General features: G+C 54.4%; 6 protein-coding genes across 6 annotated transcripts; 3 read left to right on the forward strand and 3 right to left on the reverse strand.

Moving 5' to 3' along the window:
• Window positions 1-3,206: 3,206 nt before the first annotated feature.
• On the forward strand, window positions 3,207-5,300 carry CH63R_08123 (adenosine/AMP deaminase; the record flags this gene model as incomplete). The annotated part of the gene is made up of 3 exons (XM_018303097.1): window positions 3,207-4,578; window positions 4,628-5,018; window positions 5,072-5,300. 3 exons carry the CDS (start codon window positions 3,207-3,209, stop codon window positions 5,298-5,300), a joined length of 1,992 nt encoding a protein of 663 aa, XP_018157875.1.
• A 1,764-nt stretch (window positions 5,301-7,064) lies between these two features.
• On the reverse strand, window positions 7,065-8,417 carry CH63R_08124 (SRP40 domain-containing protein; the record flags this gene model as incomplete). Its single annotated transcript, XM_018303098.1, has 1 exon — window positions 7,065-8,417. One exon carries the CDS (start codon window positions 8,415-8,417, stop codon window positions 7,065-7,067), a length of 1,353 nt encoding a protein of 450 aa, XP_018157876.1.
• A 653-nt stretch (window positions 8,418-9,070) lies between these two features.
• Window positions 9,071-10,897, forward strand: CH63R_08125 (C3hc zinc finger domain-containing protein; the record flags this gene model as incomplete). Its single annotated transcript, XM_018303099.1, has 5 exons — window positions 9,071-9,710; window positions 9,764-9,847; window positions 9,897-10,749; window positions 10,797-10,809; window positions 10,850-10,897. 5 exons carry the CDS (start codon window positions 9,071-9,073, stop codon window positions 10,895-10,897), a joined length of 1,638 nt encoding a protein of 545 aa, XP_018157877.1.
• A 279-nt stretch (window positions 10,898-11,176) lies between these two features.
• Window positions 11,177-15,147, reverse strand: CH63R_08126 (Zinc finger protein Yan; the record flags this gene model as incomplete). Its single annotated transcript, XM_018303100.1, has 4 exons — window positions 11,177-12,403; window positions 12,662-12,849; window positions 13,349-14,880; window positions 15,002-15,147. The coding sequence occupies 4 exons, from the start codon at window positions 15,145-15,147 to the stop codon at window positions 11,177-11,179; spliced, it is 3,093 nt and encodes a 1,030-aa protein (XP_018157878.1).
• Window positions 15,148-16,295: 1,148 nt separating this feature from the next.
• Window positions 16,296-16,652, reverse strand: CH63R_08127 (uncharacterized protein; the record flags this gene model as incomplete). Its single annotated transcript, XM_018303101.1, has 2 exons — window positions 16,296-16,559; window positions 16,614-16,652. 2 exons carry the CDS (start codon window positions 16,650-16,652, stop codon window positions 16,296-16,298), a joined length of 303 nt encoding a protein of 100 aa, XP_018157879.1.
• A 229-nt stretch (window positions 16,653-16,881) lies between these two features.
• Window positions 16,882-20,919, forward strand: CH63R_08128 (HECT-domain-containing protein; the record flags this gene model as incomplete). Its single annotated transcript, XM_018303102.1, has 3 exons — window positions 16,882-17,102; window positions 17,169-19,396; window positions 19,451-20,919. The coding sequence occupies 3 exons, from the start codon at window positions 16,882-16,884 to the stop codon at window positions 20,917-20,919; spliced, it is 3,918 nt and encodes a 1,305-aa protein (XP_018157880.1).
• Between the last annotated feature and the right edge of the window lie 1,252 nt (window positions 20,920-22,171).

Below are 22,171 nucleotides of genomic sequence, written 5' to 3' on the forward strand. Positions count from 1 at the left end.
GGTAACTTGGTGGACTTGAGGTTGGATTTGGACGTAGGTCAGAGAGTGGTCCTGGGGGGGATGCAGACAAGGTGAAGAGACAACAGACTGTATCCTGCATCCATGGGGAAGATCTTCACAACTTTATAGCATATACATCAGGAAATCACCTAGCATTACGGCCGGACATTTAGATCCTCGCTCGGTGTCCGAGCCGTTGCCCCCTTACCGGACCCCATCGCGGGATTTTCACTTGATGCCACTTCGGGCAGCGGATATTGCTTGTTTCTGGGCCAATCGAGCACAACGGACTTCCAGATTGAGTCGAAATACCGGTTGTTTCCGCTGACTAAAGCAGTTTACCGAAAGAAAAACGCGAAAGCGGCTTCTTTTTCGGCCCAGATCGTCTCCATCACATCCATCGGCCCGCTGTTCATCCCATGCAAAGAAACGAACGGCAAGGATCGCTGGCATCTCACATGCCTTAACATGAACCAGCTAAAGACGGCAACCGCGTAACAAGCAAATGAAAAGCGCCGAGAGGGAGTCCGAATGATACCAGACACTATAACCGTGGGTGATAGTGGGTTGGCGTGCGTATGTATCATGATGATTAGGAGTTGAATTCCACTCGAAGATGGGTCTTCCGAGCAAAGTTGACGTAGATAGGGTCGGAACTCCCGAACTTCCTGGTCCACGAGAACTTGTCAAGGGCTCTTTATCCACCCTGACTTCCTTGGCCCCACCCGGAAAATCCGGACTGATACAAGATATTGAATGGAGCAATATTGAGAGCAGTAAGATGACTTCTCAGGGGCAAGCTTCTTGTGGCCGCTATACTGGAAAGATGATGTCCGGTATCCCGCTCTCGATTTCATTTGTAACTAGTATTTTTTTTTGTAGCGTATGTACTTAGCGCTAGCCAAGCAGTCTGCCGATGACAACCACACTCGCAGTTGATGATGTGCTTCCCTATGCGGTTTTCCACTAGGTAAGTAAGGCCTTGCAATTTCGTACACCGGAAATACACGCCAGACCTTTTGCCGCGATGCCGTAGTGCAGCCTGTAACGATAGAAGGTCTGCGGAAGGCATTGAGGAGAATATGACAAGTCAGGAGGTGAGAAGGCCATTAAAGGGTCTATCGACCTCACGAGGCTTCTGTGATTGAGTTCGAATACCCAACCGCTCCCGTGAGCAATCAGTATGCTGCTGTTGAATCTTAGTCCAGTCTTTGACTCCTCATGGGGCTTTGGAGGCCGTTCTGAGAAGGGCGTTGCACTGCCCCGCCCTGGGAACCGGGAGCTTGTCATGTCGATTTGTCGCCCATCTTTTTTTCCAGAACGAGATGATCATCTTGCCTGGATGACTTACACATCGGAAACCCGATGCCAGCCGCCAATCTGAGCTACGCTGTGGGAGCTGGTGTACATGATGAGGTGGTGTTGTCGTTTTCGAGACCAAACGCGCCCTGCTGCAGTACCGGCAAGACGGACTTGGTTGCCGAATGACACGGATTTCTCCACTTGCTTCTGCGATGAAGCCCAGCTCAGTTGGGTCTGCGACCAGGCAAAGCGGCTGCGCCAATCTGTTGGGTTCGTGACGCTTGAGCCACGTCGTCAGAGACGGTCAAGAGGAAGGCGCTTGTTGGTTCACGAGGTACTTCCAGATGAGGCGGGTAAGGTAGCAGCCGACGTTTGGGCTTCCAAAGACGGTCAAGCTCTATGGGATATCTTAGAACGCCCACTCTGTGCCGAGGGTGGAATACTGTACCTTGCTTACAGCCTTGCTGCCTTGGATTAGAGTTGAGCCGTTCCAAAGGGGATTAATGAGTGGCAGTGTCATAACACCAACAGGGATCTAGCGCCTGGGGAAGACTGAAGAATCCCAGTTCCCTGGGACGGCGGGGAGGGGGGTTCGTGCAAGGAACAGACAGAACCTTGTGTGTCGGGGCGTTTGCAGATCCTCAACGGTGTGGCTTTTCACGCGAAACTACCCCTGATGGGTTGTTCGTTGAAGGGGCTAGCATGACGCCTTGGAACCTTGTGATATCATGTCTTTCGCGGACGGGAGTCAGGTCTACCGTCCAACGAGTGGGCCTGACGGCGATGAATGTGAAGAAGCTGGTTGAAGTGCTGGCGACGGCGCTTGTGGACAGCGTTTGCTGGCGTGGCAGCTCGAAAGCAGCAGGAAAGCGGGTGATTCAAACGGCAAGTAGGGATCACAACTTACTCAAGCCAGTCCCTGGTGTATGTTTTGTCGTAAGTGCGGCTTTAGTGCTTGTTGGCGGCGAGACAGGGAATGCGGTTGCGTGGGATATACACGTCCGTACCCACGAAAACTGTATGTGGTAAACCGAGACACTTAGCTCCATGGTGCTCCCGTGTCCGGCTGTCAGACGCTGATGATAGTCATGGAAAAAACTGTGTGCCTTTCCACCATTGCTTCTCAAGAAATACGGATACTGATTCCAGGAATCAGAGAAAGCCCGCAGTCTGCCCTGTGGGTTTTCAGAGGGACTGTGCATGTCGCTCGGTGAGATACGTACCGGAGTATGACTAGAGCTAATCCAAATTGGGCTGAAGTCCCGCCTGAAGGCCAGGCAGCTTGCCTCCTCTTCCCCAGCCCCATCTTGCCCAGGTCTGTTCCCAACTTTGCCATCTACGAACCCACCCCGCCCTGGTGTCTTCCTTCTAAACGCCAGGCATGGATTGAACTAGACGCAGTTGGCTGCACCATCCATCGCCAGTCACCTCATCCCCCCCACCCCAAGCGGTTGCATCTCACCAGTGACCACTCCGAACCCTGAGGCTGGCTGCGCGCGCTTGACTGTGCGTCCCTAAACCACCTGCCTACTAGCTTGGCCCTGGGGGGCTTTTGTGTACCAGGACTCATTCCTATCTCTCCGACTACCTATCCTATTCTGCCATCTGACTATCTCCGGAGGGGCAGTCTCGATTTTCCATTTCCCATGGACTACCTAGCAGCATCCATCCCCTTGCTCGTAGTGATCGAGCCTGTCATAAGCCCTGCGCATTCAAATAATTGACATATCTCCCCGCGACCGTTCACTGGCAATCAAGGCGACCAAGATCATTCATTCATCCACCGCGACAAGGCGGGCATTCGGTGCGCCGGAACACTCTCTCTTGGTCTCTGGTTTCGAGACCCAGCATCATAAAGCCTTCGAGTACCAGCTTCCTTTGCCCGAGATCATATTTCCAGTCCCATGGGGAGCTTATGCTCGAACCTTGAAAAGGACGATGCACCTGGCGAAAAGAATGGTCAGGGTAGAAGGGACGATAACCATACCACGCGACACTCCTCACCAAGACTGCGGAAGCCTCCTCATCATCACCGCCGCCCAGGCTCACCTTCACCCAACGCTCACCATCGCCGCCACCGCCACCACCAGACAGACAAAGAAATGGCTCAAGAAATGATCGAAGCCCACGACAAGATCATTGCAGGGACTGGCGGCGCGCTTACGCGCAACGGTCTCCAACGACATGGTCGGCAGATCACCATTCTCGACCAGGCCCGGACGAGGTCGGCCACTGCCAAAAAGATCCAAGATTCTGATGATTACTTCCGCCAGCGCATCGAGGTAATGAACCGCGAAAAGACCTTAGCATTCGACTTCCGTCTCACGGCTTTGGCCTCGCCCAAAGAGATCGAGGCCAACACCATTATCCAGATCATCAAGGCTGAGGACCAACGCTTGGTGTATGACGCGGCTGAGCCAAGACAAGGGTGGGGGGGTCAAAATCACCCGCGATTTCCTGCGGACCATTTTCTGTCAAACGTCCATCTGATCAACAAAACGAGACTGCTTGGTATTGCGATCAAGATGCCAAAAGGGGCACATCTACACATCCATTTCAATGCCTGTCTGCAGCCTCACGTTCTGCTTGGTATAGCCAAAAACATGGACCGGATGTTCATCACGAGCGATAGGCCCTTGCCTCCGAGTGAGGACGGCAGGACGGACGAAGAGGCACAAAACGCTCTTCACCTCTGTGAAATCCAGTTTTCTATTTTACCACCAGAAAAAGAGAACCCGGGCGACATATTCTCGCGGAACTACGTGAAACGCCAAACGATGAAGTACTCCCAGTTCCTCGTCGAGTTCCCCAAGCATCACAGCAACGCCGATCCGGAGGAGTGGCTCACAAGTAAACTCGTTTTCCACGAGAACGAGGCCCACAACGTCCTTCAGACGGTCCATGGAGCATGGGAGAAGTTCAATGGCCGGACACGCATGATGAAGGGGCTTTTCAACTACGAGAGCGCGTACCGAAAGTACACTCGGGGGATACTGGAGGATTTTGTTCGTGATAACATCCAATACGCCGAGATTCGGCCTAATTTCATGGAGACGAATCAGCTCTGGACCGACGACGGCACTCGGCAAATCGACAACGTGGGAATCATGAACATAATCATTGAGGAATTTGACCGGTTTCAGCAAAGAACCAAGAACTCATTTGGCGGCTTGAAGGTCATTTACTGCACACCTCGGTCCTTCTCCAATGAGTCTGTCGCCTTTGCACTTGACGAGTGCCTGAGATTCAAGCAGAGGTGGCCCGAGTGGATTGCAGGTGAGTCTTGGGATCCGGAAACGATTGAGACGTGTAACTGACAACCCAGGCTTTGACCTAGTTGGCGAAGAATCCAAAGGGCGGCCTCTGCGAGACTTCATCTCAGAGTTCCTCGCGTTCAGAAAGAACTGCGATGAGGCTGGCCTCGATATTCCGTTTCTATTTCATTGTGGTGAGACGACGGAGATCGGCAACGACACAGACGGTAACCTCGTGGATGCGCTTCTTCTCAACTCGAAGCGCATTGGCCACGGCTTTGCGCTCGCCAGGCACCCATATATCATGGAGCACATGAAAAAAAGGGGCATTTGCCTTGAGGTGTGCCCCATCTCCAACGAAGAACTCGGCCTCACGCCGAGGATAACTGGGCATGCTATGTACAACCTCCTCGCGAACAACGTACACTGTACGCTGAACTCGGACAACGGAACTATATTTAGGTCAGACTCATTGTTTGGGCTGTGAACACAGTTCGACTAACCGCGAGGTGTAGATCAACCCTCTCTCACGATTTTTACCAAGCCATGGTTGGCAAGACGGATATGACACTTCACGGCTGGCGACAACTCATCGAATGGAGCCTAGAACACTCATGCATGTCCGAAGAAGAACTTGCCGTCGTGCGGGCGGACTGGGATAAGCGTTGGGAGAGCTTTCTGGACTGGGTCATTGCCGAATATGGTGATGTGCAGATGATGGAGCACGATGAGTCCAAGGCGTAACGGGGATGTCGAAGCGCCTGCACTTTTTGGGACAATGTTCACACGACTTGGGGGCCACCAGCACCACGATGCATAAGTTCATACGCTCAATGATCAGTAAAAAGAGAGTTTCGCACCCGTTTACCTCCTAGGTGATCAATAGCTTGTTTCGGTGGATAGGGGACACTGGTTGTCACTATGTGGCCAAAGTCGGTCCGGCAAATGACCGAAGCGTTCGTCGGATTTAGCGCTTTTCAAGGCATCCTGCACATGCACCCTGGAAACTCTTGGTACGTGACTGCAGCCCAACAGAAGAAAGGTATGCACTAGTCACCGGCTTGATGCACATTGGCCAAGCTGTCCCAGGGCCCGAATTCTCGACCGAATCCCCGCCTTACTCTGTGCCAGCTACAAGAAGGGAGATAGTCCAAAACCTTGCACATGGGGAAGCTGCTCAAGAATGTTTTGTGAAAAGTAGCATCAACTGCAAAGAACACCGCCGTTGCCGTTTGCTGCTTACATCTCGTCTTCGCATCATGTCAGGTGAGAGCACCCTAGGTAGCGAGGTGTGCCGTTCCGTCCTCCGCTACCCACGCCTCTTCAGTGAAATTTGGCCACGGGACGGACCCACCGGGCTCATCGGACATACCTACACATCAGTATTTGTGTCTTTGAATGGAAACATTTCACATGCCAGGTCAATGGCCACCACAACCCCTAACCCATCAAAATTTAGGCTTTTAAGCTTAAGGCGCGCGCGGTGGAGCCGCCCCCCGTCCGCCCCCCCCTCATTCGATCGACAGCACCACCTCATGACCGGGGGAGCAGCTGGAGCCCACCTCTGCTAGGGGGAAGTTACACCGAACTCCAACTCCTCCTCATCCTCCGCGACAGTCTCGTGGTCTCCCGCAACTCCTGTCCAATTCCCCATTTCATTCGCCGTATCTTTGCACATCCACCCAACGCGCCCCACTCGTTCATCCCATCCCTTGCCGCTCGTCGACTTCATCCCGCGAAAAACGATCGATCAACGAGGCATGAGAAGCCCTTTCCAGAGCCGTGGGCGGACAATGCGTGGCCTCTTCTGTCTATGGACTCCCTTACATAGAGGTCGTTGTTCTCGCAGTCCCGAAGATGGAAGCGAAAGAAGGACAATCGCATCATGGGACCCCCGCGCCTCTCTCTTCCCGTCACATGTCTCGCCGGGGTCTGCAAGGCGACACGTTGTTTGTGTCACCGGCACAGCCTGATCTGAAGGAAGCTTTCCATCATGGACGGGTACCGGTACGGCCTGCCTGAGTCCTGATGCAAGCATTCATGTCGGTCCGTGATAACGGCACATAGGATAGTCGCCCATGGGCCGTTTGAGGTCACATGTTCATGCCGCCAGAACGAGATTGCAGCGAAATTGGAACGCCGTGACACACTCCTCGACCCGATATCTCCAGAGTAAGACCACCAGTGGCACCACAGACTAAACCGAAAGGGGCAGTAAAAAGTGAAGGACGTTTTGACTTTTGAACTCTATGTACAGGGTCTTATTCGTGAGAGCTAATACCAATTCTAGTGATTATGCCGTCTACCAGGCCCGGTCGTCTCCCCCGACCCTTCCAAAAAAAGAAAAAAAGATTGCAATGCTCTAGGCAAAGAAACGCAAACGCGGTATCCATCCGGCCCCCCTGCTTCTCTCCCTAGAAAACATGAACACAGGGATGTTTCTTTTAAGGGTTCCAAACTCCAAGATCAAAAAGCAAGACGATCCATAGCTTGAGCAAGTCGAATGACCTAGAAGTCAAACTTGACGCCCTTCTTCTCAGAGATGTCGATCAGACCGCCGCGGTAGCTGCCGCGCTTCTTCTTGTTCTTCTCCTTGGTGAAGCCCTTGCCCTTGGTGACGATGAGGTCCTCGTGCGCGCGCTGAGAGTAGTCATTGGGGACGTACTCGTTGCTGGCGAACTTGGGGTCGACGTAGACCTCGTCGGGAATGCGAGAAAAGGGCTTGTTGGGCACCTTCTTATCCTTTCCGTTGGCGCCCTTGCCACCGCGGTTGTTGGCACGGTTGAGCATGGGGTCGGGGGGCAGGGGAGGGTCGGCGGCGGTGGAAGTTTCGGGCTTGAGCTCGGGGGATGTCTTCTCAAGGGTTGCGGAGGAGTTGGAGGCCGAGTCAGCGGCCTTGGCGGCCTTCTTGCCAGACTTCTTGGTGTCTTCGTCCGAGTCCGAGTCCGAGTCGGAGGAGGAATCGGAAGATGAGGAGCCAGAGTCGGAGTCAGGAAGGGGCACCTTTGCAGCCTCAGAGCCGTCAGAGTCGGAATCGCTGTCGGACGAGTCGGAGTCAGAGTCGGAATCAGAGTCGGAGGATGAGTCGGAGGAGTCAGAGGAGGAGTCGGAGGACTCAGACTCAGACTCGGAAGCGGAGGATTCGCTCTCGCTGCTAGAGCTGCTGTCCGAGCTGGAGCCGGATGACGAGCTGCTGTCATCCTTCTTGACCTTTTGCTTCTTGGCCTTGGGAGCCTCATCCTCCGAGCTGGAGTCGTCCGAGCTGGAAGAGTCGCTGCTGCTGTCGCTGCTACTGCTGTCCGACTCGGGCGCCTTACGCTTCAGAGTCTTCTTCGGCGCGGGCTTCTCATCCTCACTCTCACTGTCGCTGCTCGAGTCAGAATCGGAGCTGGAGCTGGAGCTGGAGCTGGAGCTGCTAGAGCTATCGCTGTCGGCAGCGGCATCGGCCATGTCCACATCCTTCTCTGTGTTACTGCTTACGGCCTTGACATTCTTATCGTTGACCTTGGCGGCGGCGGCGTTACCATCGATGGAGGTTTGCCAGGTCTGGAAGACAGTAACAAGGCTGGGACGGGTGGCTTGCTTCTTGGAGGGCTTCCAGCCGCTCTGGGCGCGCTGCTTCCTGAAAGCCTCGTGAGCGGAGGTGAAGGCGTTCTCGGAGAGGAAGGAGTCGACGAGGTCCATCAATTGATCGGGAGGAGCCTGTTGGGTCGGCGCGGCGGCGGCCTTGACCTTCTTCTCGGACTTCTTTTCCTTCTTAACCATCTTGTTTTGTTGCGGTGATGTAGGGGTGATGTTGTCGATGTTGGTCTTGGTGAAGTTGTTGGAGAATAACCAGGATGGAGGTGCAGAGGCTGACATGTGTGTCGCGGCAAGAAGGGGAATTTGTTTCTGTCAATTGCAATTCAAAAAGAGAGAGGGAGGTGGGAAGGAGCCAAGCGCGTAGGAATTTCCTCGGTGAGAATGGGGTCGGCTTCAGTCTTCACCTGGGAAAATTTCTGTGGGATCGCGGCGTCGGCCAGTCGATGTCTCCATAAAATTTATGTGGTGATCCCTGCTCGCGACTTTTTTCTTCTTTTTTTCCCTTCGGATCCTCCGCAGATCGTTATCTTATCAGACGAGCCCCGATGCTACGATATATGCAACAATCCATCCGTAGTTCAAACCCGTTGCTCCGTCTCACTTAGCCGCCAACCACGCGACAGGGGTAGAAGCTTATTGCCCGATCAGCAACTGCCGTTTGTTGACTTTCGAAAAGCTGGGCGCTTAGGCTGCGACTAGGCAATGTCCAAGCACCATCCTGTTCCAAGGAGATCTGTTTGTGGAGCAACACGACGCAATTGACGAAAAACGCTTAGAAACAAGCCTTCCTATACCAGAATCCGATCACTCGTAAGAGCCGACGACCTCTCTGCCACCGCCCTCGTTCCTGTTCTCTGGTACCTGAGCTGGGAAGCTCATACAGACTCCTGTGTACATCCGCCGCTCCCGATACTTTGAACCACGAAACCGCAATGAACGCTACCAAACGAAAGTTCAACGCCCTTATTCAGGGCATGGGCAGGTCATCGGCGTCTACAAAGTCAAACGACTCCGCCAGCCTGCCAAATGAGTCACCTCGTCCATCCACGACGTCCCTTCAGCCTACCGATACAAATTCATCGACCGCGACGACCGCGATGATGACGACGACGACGACGACGACGAACGTGAACAACACCAAGACCAGCATGTCGATTGACGAAGACATACTGCTGAAGCGCCGGCGCTTGCAGGCACTGACGGAGAAGAACGCTGCTACGATCAAGAGTTCACCTTCCATCCGTGCAACAGGGCCAGGAACGACAATCACAAACGTTGTGCTGAAGAAGTGGACGCCCAACTCGTCCAAGGTGATAGAGGTTAAGGTTGCATCGAAATTCGCGCCGAGCGACCGAAGCGAGCTTCTGAAGAGGCTGGCTTCGTTCCAGGAGATCACAGACTGGACGCCAAAGCCTGACGCGGTGAACGAAATCGAATGGGCCAAGAGGGGATGGGTATGCCAGGGAAAAGATCGCGTGCGGTGTACGCTGTGCAACAAGGAGCTCGTTGTGAAGCTGAACAAACGCGAGGTCGATGGCAAGGAGGTGCCGGTTCTCGTCGCGTCGGATGTCGGTAGGTTAACGATTGCCACCCTTGTCGCTACTCGTAACTGATTGGTGAAGCAGAGGAAGCGTTAGTCGACAAGTACTCGGACCTGATTGTCACTGCACATACGGAAGAGTGCTTATGGAAAAGACAGGGCTGCGACGGTGTGTCCCACAATCCCATACCAGAGAGAGCGTTTACTAACTTGTAAAGATTCACTTCTTCGATTGTCTCTGACCAATGCCAAAATTAGTATGGAGGCATTGCGACACCGATACGATGAGCTGTGCGGAAGGAAGCCCTTTCTTCCCTACGAGTTCAATCTGAGGCTCCCTGAGGGTCTCGACATTGACAACGTTCTGTCTCAATTACCCGACGACTTCTTCACCAATCCGCCACCGGCCAAAGACTCTCCGGACCCAAAACAAGCCAACAGAGTCGCACTGGCTTTGGCCTTGACAGGGTGGCAAGGCCTCACAAACCCTCGTATTGGCGCGGTGCCGAACTCGGCGTCCTGTCATACGTGCTTGCGGCGGCTAGGACTGTGGATGTTTAAAAGTAAGGAGGTCAATGCCGACGGCGAAATTCTTGTCCCCGCGCCAATGGATCATCTTGATCCCGTCAAAGAGCACCGCTTTTTCTGTCCGTGGAAGAACCCGAGAACGCAACGCCTGGGCAGCGCGAAGCCTGGCTCCGAATCGGATATGGCGGCGTGGAAGTGCCTGGCACAGGTGCTCAAGAACGACGCTTACCTACGTGGAGCGCTCGATGATCGCCCAAAGAACAGGTGGCACAGCAGAGGCGCCTCGGTACCATCAACGCCGGTGCGCAGGGGTGTCGTGCCGCCCTTGACACCAGGGGGCTATGACTCGCCAAGTGCCGCCTCAGAGCCGGGAGGGGACGACGATGAGAAGGCCCGGGACGCAAAAGACAAGGAGCGCTGGGCGCGTCTGCGAAGGGTGAAGAGTCTCTTCGAGTCGAAGAACGCGAAGAAGATGCGTCGGCAGTTGAGCAGACCCGGAACGGCACAATCGACCGTCTCGGGGGCCGCAACGGGGGATAAGGAGTAATTATGACCAACGGAATGCGTTTTATTATAGCACACTCACTTAGCAATTTCAGGCTGGTACGGACGGACAGAGGAGGTCTTGAGGGTTATGTTATAGGGGGAGGAGAGCGGCGACGACAACGACGACGACGACGACGACGACTGACTGCTTGCAATTTGTCTTGGTTCGAATACCCATATGATAGAACTTGTCCAAAGCGTTGATCACCCTCAGTACCAAGCAAAAACATACATAGGATTGAAGGTTATCTGTATACTTCTATTCATATCTCTTCGTCGGAGAGTGTTATCTACCATGTTCATCGAAACAAATGGCTAGTCCTTCCAGAAAATAACATGCCATGTGATGAGGTGTAGTCTCCCTGGAGGGTATCTCTAATCTCTTCGTCAGATCGAAACACTATCGTACATCACCACCAGTACCTCACGAGCTCCAATCGCCGAATTTCTTTTCCAGCTCCTCGAACGACACCACGTCGCCCGACCACGCCGCCGGGTCGCTCTCCAAGGCCTTGCCCGGCTCCAGCCTCTTCTTTTCCTGCTTCGTCTCCGTCCCCGTCCCCGATGCCGCCTTTGTCGGCGAAACCCGCGCCTTTTCAGGAGCGACAAATTCCCTGATACCGGCCAGTTCCAACACCCCCATCCTCACCCCGGCCATGCCCGCCGCGCTCCCCGTCGCGTCGACCTTCCAACTCTTGTCGCGCTCCATCCTCGCCGCCGTAATGTACACCTTCCTCTCCCAGTCGCCCCACCCCGTTCTTGCGAAGCACCGCTCCGCCTCGCGCAGCCTCTCGGCGATGCCGCCCTCCTCCCGGGCTCTGCGGAGCAACGCCTTGTCCATTTTGGTGAAGACAAGCATCACCGGCCGCCCCACGTCGGCGAGAATCTTGACGATCTGTGCGTCCTTCTCCGAGACTTTTTTCTCGGACGAGAGGAGGAGGATAACGCCACGGAGCATGGTGCGCTTATTGAGGTACTCGACAATCGCCTGCCCCCACTCTCCTTGGGAGGCGTAACCGTAGCCGGGTGTGTCGACCAGCACGATGCCGTGCTCCGGCTTCTCCTCTCTCGTCCGCCCGCCGCCCTCCGCTGCAACGGGCTCTCGGAACGGCAAGCCGGCGAGGGGGCCGACGCCATACGCGTTCATCGACACCGTCTTGCCCGCGACGGCGCTGACCTTGGCGAGTGAGACGGAGCCGGTAAGGGCGTTGATGAAAGACGACTTGCCGCAGTTGCTGGCGCCGATGACGCAGATCTCGGGCGTTGTGGTGTTGATCGGGTGGTGTTGGAGGCGAAACGCCGAGTACAAGAAGCTGGCAGGCGGTGAGAGGAAGAACCTAGCGGCCTGGGCGTGCGGGAGGTCGTTGACGGGGGATGTGAAGATGGCGCCGCCGTCGCCCTGGATTTCGGAGGGCGGAGGGGGAGGCTGTGGTTTTGGGTCCTGGGATCGGCCCTGGATCGCCGCCTTGATGTCGCTGACCGAGGCGATGCCGTTGTTGCGGGTTCTTTGCCGGGGTGGTGCAAGACTCGGAATGGGAACAGGTTTCTGATGTTCCTTTGACCTCTTTGGGGGCACGTAGTAGAGCGATCTGGCCTCCCAGATGTCCTTTGGTGTGCTGATCTTGTCCAGTTCATCTTGGGATAGCTTTGGCTGGTATAGTGTCAGTGTGTGTGTCTCTCTGTGCGTGTGTGCACCAAGTGTCCCTGCTTGTGACTTTGAGCTCTTATCTCACCATCAGGACGAAGCCGCCACCTTTTCTCTTCGGAATATGCGCCTTCGGCGTCGGGGGTAGGACTCTTCGAACAAACGATTCCGACCCCTTCACCCGGATAGGCCTGCCAAACCCCCGATCCCGGGGATGCTCTCCTTCTTGGGGAGTACCCTTGTAATCTCTGAAGCTGAACCGACCAGGATCTCTGTAAGACGCGCTCCTTTGCGACGTCGATGGGATCCTCCTGTCTCGCCCGTCATAGCCATCTCTGGACCTGGACCTCTCAAAGCCGGGCTCTTGGTGGGGGTTGGGGTGTCTGCGCCCGTCATACCAACCATCCGCGTCTGGTCGAGGTCGCGGGTTGTAAGTTCTGGTTGGCGTGATGCTCAACCATCGTTGCGTAGAGAGGCAGCGCCTTTGAACAGCGGCTCGACAACGAGACGCGCTATATAGCATCTCTGAGGCTGATAATTGAAGCCAGTCACCAACCTTGTGGAAAAACTAGATTCGTCGCCACTAGTGATGAGGCAAGCGTCGATGAAGAAGAGCTTCCAGGGGATGTGGATGTGGATCAGTTAACATGCGTTCGATTTTGCGGTATGTTATTTAACTAAACAGTGTTTGTGCCTCATTAAATGCATATGACATATACGGTTATTAACGAATGTGTTCACCTTTTTTTCTGGTAGACAAGTAATCAAACGATTTCATGGTAAAGAAAGACTTGACTTCAATTCAGCCTCTACTTAGTCTATCTTGCCTATGCATGGTTCATCGAAGCTTCATCATGCATGCCGATTCCTTTAACAGTTCCACGTAATTTCACAAAAACAAAAGCCAGCCCCATCCAACGCCCTCTGCACCAAACGGGCGAGTTGATCAACCTCCCGCAAGGTATCTGTAGTAGTGGTTCTTCTGGTTGTTGAGCTTCGCGCTGACTCCGTAGTCGTAGCGCTTCTGGAAACGGGTGGCGGTGCTCCGACCTCTGACTTCCTCCTGTCGGACGGCGCGCTTCTGCTTGTCCGTCGCACCAGCCATACCCGCAGCGTCTCTACGAGCCACGGCACGGTTGCGAGTCTTACGGTCACCAGTGGTGGCAACCTCTCTGCCATCCACATCCATCTCGTCGCCAGAGCCGGCCTCAATGGCCAGACGCTCCTCGCGCTCCTCGGCAGTGGGGTAGTTGTGAAGGTTCTGTCTGAAGTATCGGTTATGGGAGCGGTGACCGACTGCCTTACCAGAGGGCAAATGCAGCTCGTATTCGTCGTAGAAGACGGCACGGGTGTGCTTGTGGGCATGCGAGTGCCAACCATCCACCTGGTGACGGGTACGGGGGTCGTCGCGAGAGTGGTGAGGGTGTTTGTCGAGGCGCTCAAACTGCTCGTATCGACCATCCGCAGTAAAGGCCGTCAGGTCGGCAGAGTCGAGAGAAGAAGCCGAACTGTCAGTCTCCCAGCCATCCTCTACACCCTCCTCGACCTCCTCGCCATCATCACCGACCAGCTTGGTCGGACGCTTCAGACCGAGCTTGGCCCCGCCATTCTGGTCGGCCTCCTCCTCGTCGTCCGACTCCTCGCCATCAGAGTACGTGCTGCGGAAATCGTAGAAGTCACCAATGTCGAGCTGGACCTCCTCGGTGTCGTAGGGAATCTTGCAATGACCCTTGTCACGCATGTGGGTCTGCACGGCGAAGGCCGTCTTCTTAGTCTTGAAACAGTACAGGCACTGGTGGCCCTCGTGAACGCGCTCCTGCAGGTGCTGCAGCAGACCCTCGAGGTCAACGAGATACTGCTTCTCGGGAATGAACATGTCATGGAACCGCTCCATGTGGTTGGCGTTGAGGGGAACAGTAGGAGACTCGTAGTTGCAGAAAAGGCAGGACTTAAGGGTCCAGGAGATCTCGGGTTTCGAGGGAACGGGAGTGGTGGAGTCGGACTCGCGGTTGATGGAGGCATCATCGCTGGCGCGCTGACCCTGAGCAGACAGGTGAGGGTTTGAAGGGCGCTTGACGGGCGAGGGACGCTCGTCATGGTGCTCGTGGATGTTGGTCTTCTTGAGACCCTCGACAACCTGGGTGAATTCCTCCTCGGCCTCAGAGTCCAACTCGTTCTCCTTGTCGACAGCAATGGGTTCGCCAAGGGAGAAGGTAGAGCTCATGACAGAGCTGGCATCATCGGCGACGCCACCCTTACGTCTAGCAATGGCGGCGACACGAACCTTATGCTTCTGGCTCGTGAGATGGTTCTGATAGGCATTCTCGCTCGAGTACGACTTCTGGCAAGCATCGCAAGTGCGTTCGAACAAGGCCTTCTCGGCCTCAGCGTTCTGGACGGCGCGGGCCTGGAGGACCTTCTCGTTGAAGACCTCGGAGGCGATGGGGGGAAGGGATGCGACTCTGCGTTTGAGGTTGTATCGGCTAAGGAGATGATGTCAGTTGGTCTGAGCGGAACGGCGCAGGCGGGAAATACAATGGGGGTTTCGGGGGGACAAAACAAGGACAATAGGATTTGATGCCAGGAAACCAGGGAAGCACATACTGCCAGTCGCTCTTCATATGGCCTCTCTGAAGATCGATGTTTCGGTAGGCAACAGTGCAGGTGTTGCAGGTGTAGGGGTGGGAAGCTGCGGTTGCCCCTCCATTGGTAGGGACGGCGCCAAGGGCAGCAACATCGACGCTCGCCATGGTGAATGTCGTGTGCGAAAGGCGCAGTCTCTTGTTGGTGGTTTCTCTTCTATTTGCTTGAGTGTGTGAGGATTTCTTTGGGATAGGGAGTGAAGTTGCGCGCAAATGTGAATTTGCAGAGTGCGCAGAAGAAAATGAAGAAGGGAGGCAAAAGATGAGCGTCCCGGCAGTGCAGATGCGTCAAAGTCAGGCGGATGGAGGGGAAAATGATTTTAAAAGGGAAAATTCGCAAGGACTTTAGTGGGTTAGGCGGGGGTTTGGAGGGATGTGATAGGCACGTCACCGTTCAGAGCCCTTGGGTTGGGCCTGTTCTGAGAAGGTCTGCTACTGCCACCGGGAGAGGCTTGAGCCTTTAGCGCGTTCCTGACAGTTGCTGCCCTGCCGAGTGGGGGCAGTGCCTTCCTCCTGAAGCACCAGACCTGCAAAGAATGGACGATCCTTTTTTTTTTTTTTTTTTTTTTTGCCTCTTTCAGTTTGGTTTGGCTGGCTGACATATCAAACAGAAAGAGAAAGAAAATACAAGTCTCAGAGCCCAGGAGAAGGGCAAATTCAGGGTGTGCTTTGTTATCGTTTGGATGGGATGCCTGCTGTATCTTGCTTGTCCGGCAAAATCTCACTTAGCTACCTATTTTTGGTATTGTGCCTCAAAAGGCATGTATGTCCCTTTGGCCATGTCTCGATGAATGGATCATGTGTGTGCTAGGTAGTTGGCACTGGGACTTGTTTGTCGCAGTTGGTCAAGGGAGTGGGCAATTGACTAATATCACTACTCGTATTACATGTCGCATTCTAAGATGGACGCAAGATCTATTCGGCTGCTCAGTGGCAAGTTACTGATTATTGACAACTCAACAGTCGAGTGGGAATATAGTGTTGTAACAATATCTGGCTGGCTTGAGAGGATCAATGAACAAATGAGGGGCCGCCCGGTAATGGATAAGGCAGGAGGGGTACGGGCATTGTTGGGCAGGCAGTGGCGGCAGTTGGTGGGTAGATACCGGAGGCAAATCCCGCCGACGGCGCCGAGTCTGAACCAAGTGGCTGACTAATTGATTGACTGAATGACTGACCGACCTGGCGCCTGACCGTTGGTCCCGTCCTCGATTGAAGGCGGCAACGATGCGGCTGATGTCAGAAAACACCCTGGTTCACCGTTTGCCGCTCTTGGCCACCCCGTCGCTGAACTCGGTCTGGAATTCGCATGCTACGAGTGTAAATTCGGACCCTCTGCGGAATGTTCCCATGTTCTGATTGCCTGCTCCCGTCGTTTCCGGATCCACTCTTCCAGAAGGACCCCCCTGGAAGCCGTGCCTTCGCCATTCTAATCGCACGGTGTCATCGCCGAGCTTCGTGGCGTAGTTGTACGGTGCGTCGGCGCCCCAGTTCCTCCTCCATCCCGGACGAGCCTGCTGCTGATGCGTACGTAGTGCCCGTAATCCACTTGCCTTCTTCCCCTACCTACCTACCCTGCCTATCCACCCGTCAGTCGGGATAAGACTGTTCATTCATCGTCAACGTTTCTCTGCCTCGCCCCGGCTGTCGCCTGGTGGTTGTAATATCTTCTGTACCACTACATCTTAACGACAAGCGGCCCCTGCAACTCCAACTTCACCCTGTTTATTCCGTCTGCCGTCCTCGCTGGCCGCTCCCTGCCGCATTTAATCCTCTTCATAAACGAAGGAGCTTTCCAACTTGAACATCATATACCCCCAGAACGCCTGCGATCCGAATGACATGACTCGAGATACCCGCCGCCCTGAGAAGGGATCGCAGCCCGAGACCAGCCTAGACGCCGATTTTCTGGCTGCCCTTTGGGAGGACGCGCCGTTTGCACGCCTGCCTCCCGATGCGCCGCCCGAACTGAAGGATATGGTCCAGACCATCGAGAACCCGAAGCGTGTCTACGCCATCCACCGTGCCAGTCGCCGTCACAACTTTCAAATCCTTGTCGAGATGTGCGTCCCTGATAGACCTGGCCACCTTCCGTACTGTGTAATCAATGCTGACTTGCCGCCCCCCAGATACATCCTTCAGCTGCGATATGGATGCGACTCCAAGGCATGTACGACCTCGACCTGTTTCTCCTGTCGCAAGCGCCTCGCCGGCAAGGCGCCAATACGAAGATACAACACCACGAGCGCAAGGACCTTGGCTGTTTATCTCGCTAGTCAGGACAACCCGGAGACTGGGCTCTGTCCCTATCTCAAGCCCCCGAAAGATGCCCCGGCCGCGCTAGGCTCGCTCATATTCTCACCGAACCCCGCTGTGCCGGCTTTTAACGATCCCTTCTCGAAGCGCTCCGTTATACCAAAGGATACAAGACGGCGGAAATCGAGCTCGGCTGCCATACCAAATGGTGATGACAGCAAGTCCCAAAAGGCTACCCCAGATGCCAAGGATACGGGGCGTCAACCAGCCTCTTCCTCGAAGGAGCGATCCCATTTCGATTCGACGACCGGCGCCGCTAAAGTTCCCTTCAAGATGGCTGAACGGCCCGTCAGCAAGGACTATCGTTCGTTTGCTGCCAACGTCTTTGGAACTGTTGCCTTCAAAATGCTGGAATGGCTTACTCCGGCAGGCCTGGAGGCCATGTCGGAGAAGGTTGCCGCTCTAGAGGCTGATGCGGCGCAAGGTCCCTCGAGGGACGACGCCCAAAGATCGCAGAAGCCGTCAGGCCAGTCGACACCTATGCAGCCAATACCTCCCATCGTATATGCCGACAAACCCTCGAGCGACCTGCCCCAGCCGACAACAGACCAAGGGCCGGACGCTGTTTTGGACCAAGCTTCCCAAAAGCTACACGGTTCGAATTCAGCCATGTCCAACTCGCGACCCAGCAAGCCCAAGAGAAGCTCAAGCGCCAGGGTGAGAGCCAACTCGAAGCCAACTCGAAAGCTTTCCATCGAGCCATACCCAGCGTCATCCTTATCCGAGGACGTCACCTCAGGGTTGGCTTCTCCCAGAGCGTCCCACGAAAAGCCGCCGAGGCCGTCTAAAACATCACACGTTAATCCTTACGCCATCCCAGAGATACCCTCGACACCCTCGTTTTTTGACAATGTACCCCCACAAAATCACTCCGTGACGATTGTTCAGGAGCCAGAATCGCAACTCAAGACAAGTCCACGCAACGTTAGATCCCCCGCAGAGGCTCTTCATCCACAAGAAGCCACACCAGAAGCTCGGTGTGCGCAAGCAGACCAACCAACAACCGTTTTCAAACAGAGCGACGAGCCGGTTGACGTATCAATTACCGACAACATGCTTCCCCAATCACTGACTTACCTCAACATCGAAATCGTTGATCTCGTGTGTGACATTCTGCAGGACGACGGCACCTCGGAATCTCACCTTTTTGATCCTCCAACAATCACCAGCACGTACTCCGGGCTCAAGGACCAGGCTCCAAAGATGCGACGGAAACATAATCCTCGAACCACTTACCCCAAGCGACTTCGGAGGCAGTGGAAGCTGTTCATTGAGCAAAGCCTGTTCAACATTTTGAGCGATCCCGCCACTTTGGTCTCGTCCTTTGTCAAGGACGACGAATTGCTCGATTCTCACACAATCTGGTACTGCATGCTGAGGCTTACACGAGTGGCTCCCAGTCTCGTTTTCCACAGTTTGTGGATGGCTGCTGGTAGTCTCTTTGGCGCACCCAACTCACTCCAGTCGCTACGCTCTCCCACTACTAAAGTCTTTCGCCGAACTGATCGACCTCTTGCCAATCAGGAGGCCGGCCATCTGCTCTCAATATGCCTCCACGCATTGGTAGCGGCGGCACCGTTGATAACGGACTCTAGGATATTGTTTGACATGTCACGGATCCGCTCAAATGGTCTAGTTCTGGCGGGAAGCGGAGCTCTGGCGCGACAGCCTGCTTGGTTGTGTCTTTTGTATGATGACGCTTTCTCGAACGATTTGGCACTCAGGCTTGCGAGACGACTTTTTGCGGCCATTTCTGCACGGAAGTGCTTTGCAGACATGGCCGCGCAAAACGATGACGTCGAGGACAACGATCAAGAGTTGGATGCCCTTCGGCCCCTCATATCCCAGCTGGACCTTCTCAACTCGTACTCGTCTTCGAACCCTGAACTGGGGCAGCTTGAAACAGCTGGTCATGAATCAAGGGTCTCGACTCTGCTTCTAGACTGGGCCAAGACTGTCATGCTTCAAGAGTGGGATGGCCAGCCTGAAATCTTATGCGATGGCTCATTTGGCGGAGCTTTGTCGTTGATTGCTGCTATGTGTACGTATACAAGGTATCTCCCTCTTCTCGAAATATTTCGCTAACTTGCCATAGACGAGAAACGACAAGACCTGCTTCTGGGAGATGTCCAGTTCCGCGTGGACTACTTTGCAGAGAGGCTGGACTCGATTAACATGCCAGTCGCCTGGCTTACCCATATCTCTTCCGGGCAGAAGAAGCATCTGCTCGACTTCCCGTTCATTTTCGATCCATCTACTCTCGTTTCATATTTCAGATCTGTCAACTTCTCGAAGATGAGCCGGAGCTACGAGGAATCCAGCTCTCTTCAGACGCGGATGAAAGCGATCGTTGCCCCCGGAGGTCTAATCACCAATCCCCACCACAAGCTTGTTCTGCAGGATCTTCTGAAAACGGCTTCTTCAAAGTACTTGATTCTCGAAATCAGCCGCAAGAACGTCATAAGGGACGCATTCGATCAGCTTTGGCAACGGGAGGATCGAGAACTGCACAGACCCCTGAAAATCCACCTCGGTGAAGATGCCGGAGAAGAAGGATTCGATTCCGGTGGAGTTCAACAGGAATTTTTTCGACTCGCCGTTGCCGAGTGCCTCAATCCGGACTATGGCGCTTTCACGGTGGATGACCGAACTCGTATGGCTTGGTTCGTTCCTGGATCCGTCGTACCAGCATGGAAGTTCGAAATCCTTGGACTTCTGGTGTCGCTAGCTGTCTACAATGGCCTGACGCTGCCCATAACTTTCCCGAAAGCACTTTACCGCAAACTCTTAGGCGAGCCCGTGAACGAGTTGCATCACATCGCCGACGGGTGGCCAGACCTCGCCATGGGATTGACAACCCTTCTCGAATGGGATGAGAGGCAGGGTTTGGTGGAAGACGTTTTTGCACGAACATACGAATTCTCGGTTTCGATGTTTGGACAGCCGATTTCTCGTGAAATGAATGACCAAGCTCGCAGTTGGCCACAATTCGAGGCCACGAGGGGCAAGTCGCCGGTAGATGAGAATCCCGAGGACGCGCCACTCGTGACCAACGAGAACAGGAACGCGTACGTGAGCGATTACATCAAGTACCTCACGGATATTTCCGTTCGCCCGCAATACGAAGCGTTCGAGCGCGGATTCCGGGCGTGCCTACACCCCAAGGCACTTCGACTTCTGACGCCTCCCCTCCTCCAATCACTCGTCGAGGGTGTGCAAGAGATCGATATATCTGAGCTTCGCAGGTACACGAGATACGTCGGCTGGGACGCCAGTCACCGTGGCGTCCGAGACTTTTGGTCGATAGTTAAGCGCTACGACGAGAAGATGAAGAGACGTCTTTTGGAGTTCGTGACGGCCTCGGATCGTGTGCCCGTCGGAGGCATGAAGAATCTGCAGTTCGTCGTACAGAGAAATGGCGAAGAGGAAGGCGAGGGAGGACATTTGCCTACTGCATACACATGTTACGGCACGCTTTTGCTGCCCGAGTACAAAGACAAGGACGTTCTGAGAGAGAGGCTTGCCATGGCGTTGGAAAATGCGCAGGGCTTCGGGTTTGCCTGAGGAAATGGGGCGAGGAGTTGTATGCTAGAATTACACAAGAAGCCTTTTGGGCCGAAGAGGATTCTCGTCGGGCTTAAGATTCTTAGCGTTCTTTGCTTTGTTTGTGAAGAGAGAAGAGGTTCGCCTTGTCTATCACTGTTGCTATCGCAAGGATATTCGTGGCCCATTGACAGCGGTACCCAGCCAGTGCCTCCGATATTCATACGTAACTGCGACTTCAGCCTCGCAAGCCTTCGTCCAACGCCGGGGTTTTCTCATTAACGTCCAGAACTGCTTTCTTATAGCCGATAGAACAACCCGTCGTGGCTGACAGGATTAGGAGCATAGATAGGGTGATGAGAATAGCAGGCCTGCCGAGGCACGCTCTGGTCTTCCGACCAAGAGAAGATGCTGTGAGCAGACACAGCTTCGTGGCCAACTCCCATAAGAAAAGGGAAATCTCAGGTCACGCTCATCCGAATTAAGGTGAGACTGCGCTGATGACAAATTCATGATTAAGGCATTTCCTTGCAAGTCTTCGGAGGGATAGGACCAGTAACATCCCCACACCGATGGCCAATCGTCGGAAGGAATGGAGGAGCCGTCTGAGCGCCGGCCTGTCGGCTCTCGTACGGCCAGTATCTACAGTGGACTTTACGGTTGTGGGTACTTATAGTTCAAAGTTAAGCGATCCATCAACAACATCCGATATGGTGTAGTGGCCAACATGATGCCCTCTCATCCCAGAGAGTGTGAGGCATAGCCCCGAGTTCGATTCTCGGTTTCGGAATTCTTTTGCGGGTTCTCTCTCGCCTTGCTATTTATTTTACTTTCTATCTGCTCTTCCATTTTTTCTGTGAGAGGGAGGCCGACCGACCGCCTTTGGACAGGTCAGGCAGTGGTGGATGGTGCACCGCGCTGTAAGCAAGCCTCCATCGCTTACAGATCATGGGTGAGCAACCAAGGAGCAACCATCATCCATTTGGACTTGTCGACTTGGTCGGCAGAAGCCGGTGGTGCCTTCCAGACGAAGGGGCTTGCGTCCACGACATGGATAATGGCGGGGGCGGACTCGGCAGGATGGAAGGTGGTGTTAACGGCGAAGATGCCGAACTTCGGTCCGACACAAGCATTTGAAACAAAATGGCAAGGAGCAGAGGAGCGCAGACAGGCAGACAGACAGACGTCAGTCAGTTTGTGAATGTTGAGCCTTGAACATTTGCTGCATCACGAAGTTCAGATGTCTCATCTCATCATCCCATGCTCGCATTTT

The sequence above is a fragment of the Colletotrichum higginsianum genome, chromosome 5 (assembly GCF_001672515.1).
Source record: "Colletotrichum higginsianum IMI 349063 chromosome 5, whole genome shotgun sequence".
In the NCBI taxonomy this organism is placed as follows: domain Eukaryota; kingdom Fungi; phylum Ascomycota; class Sordariomycetes; order Glomerellales; family Glomerellaceae; genus Colletotrichum; species Colletotrichum higginsianum.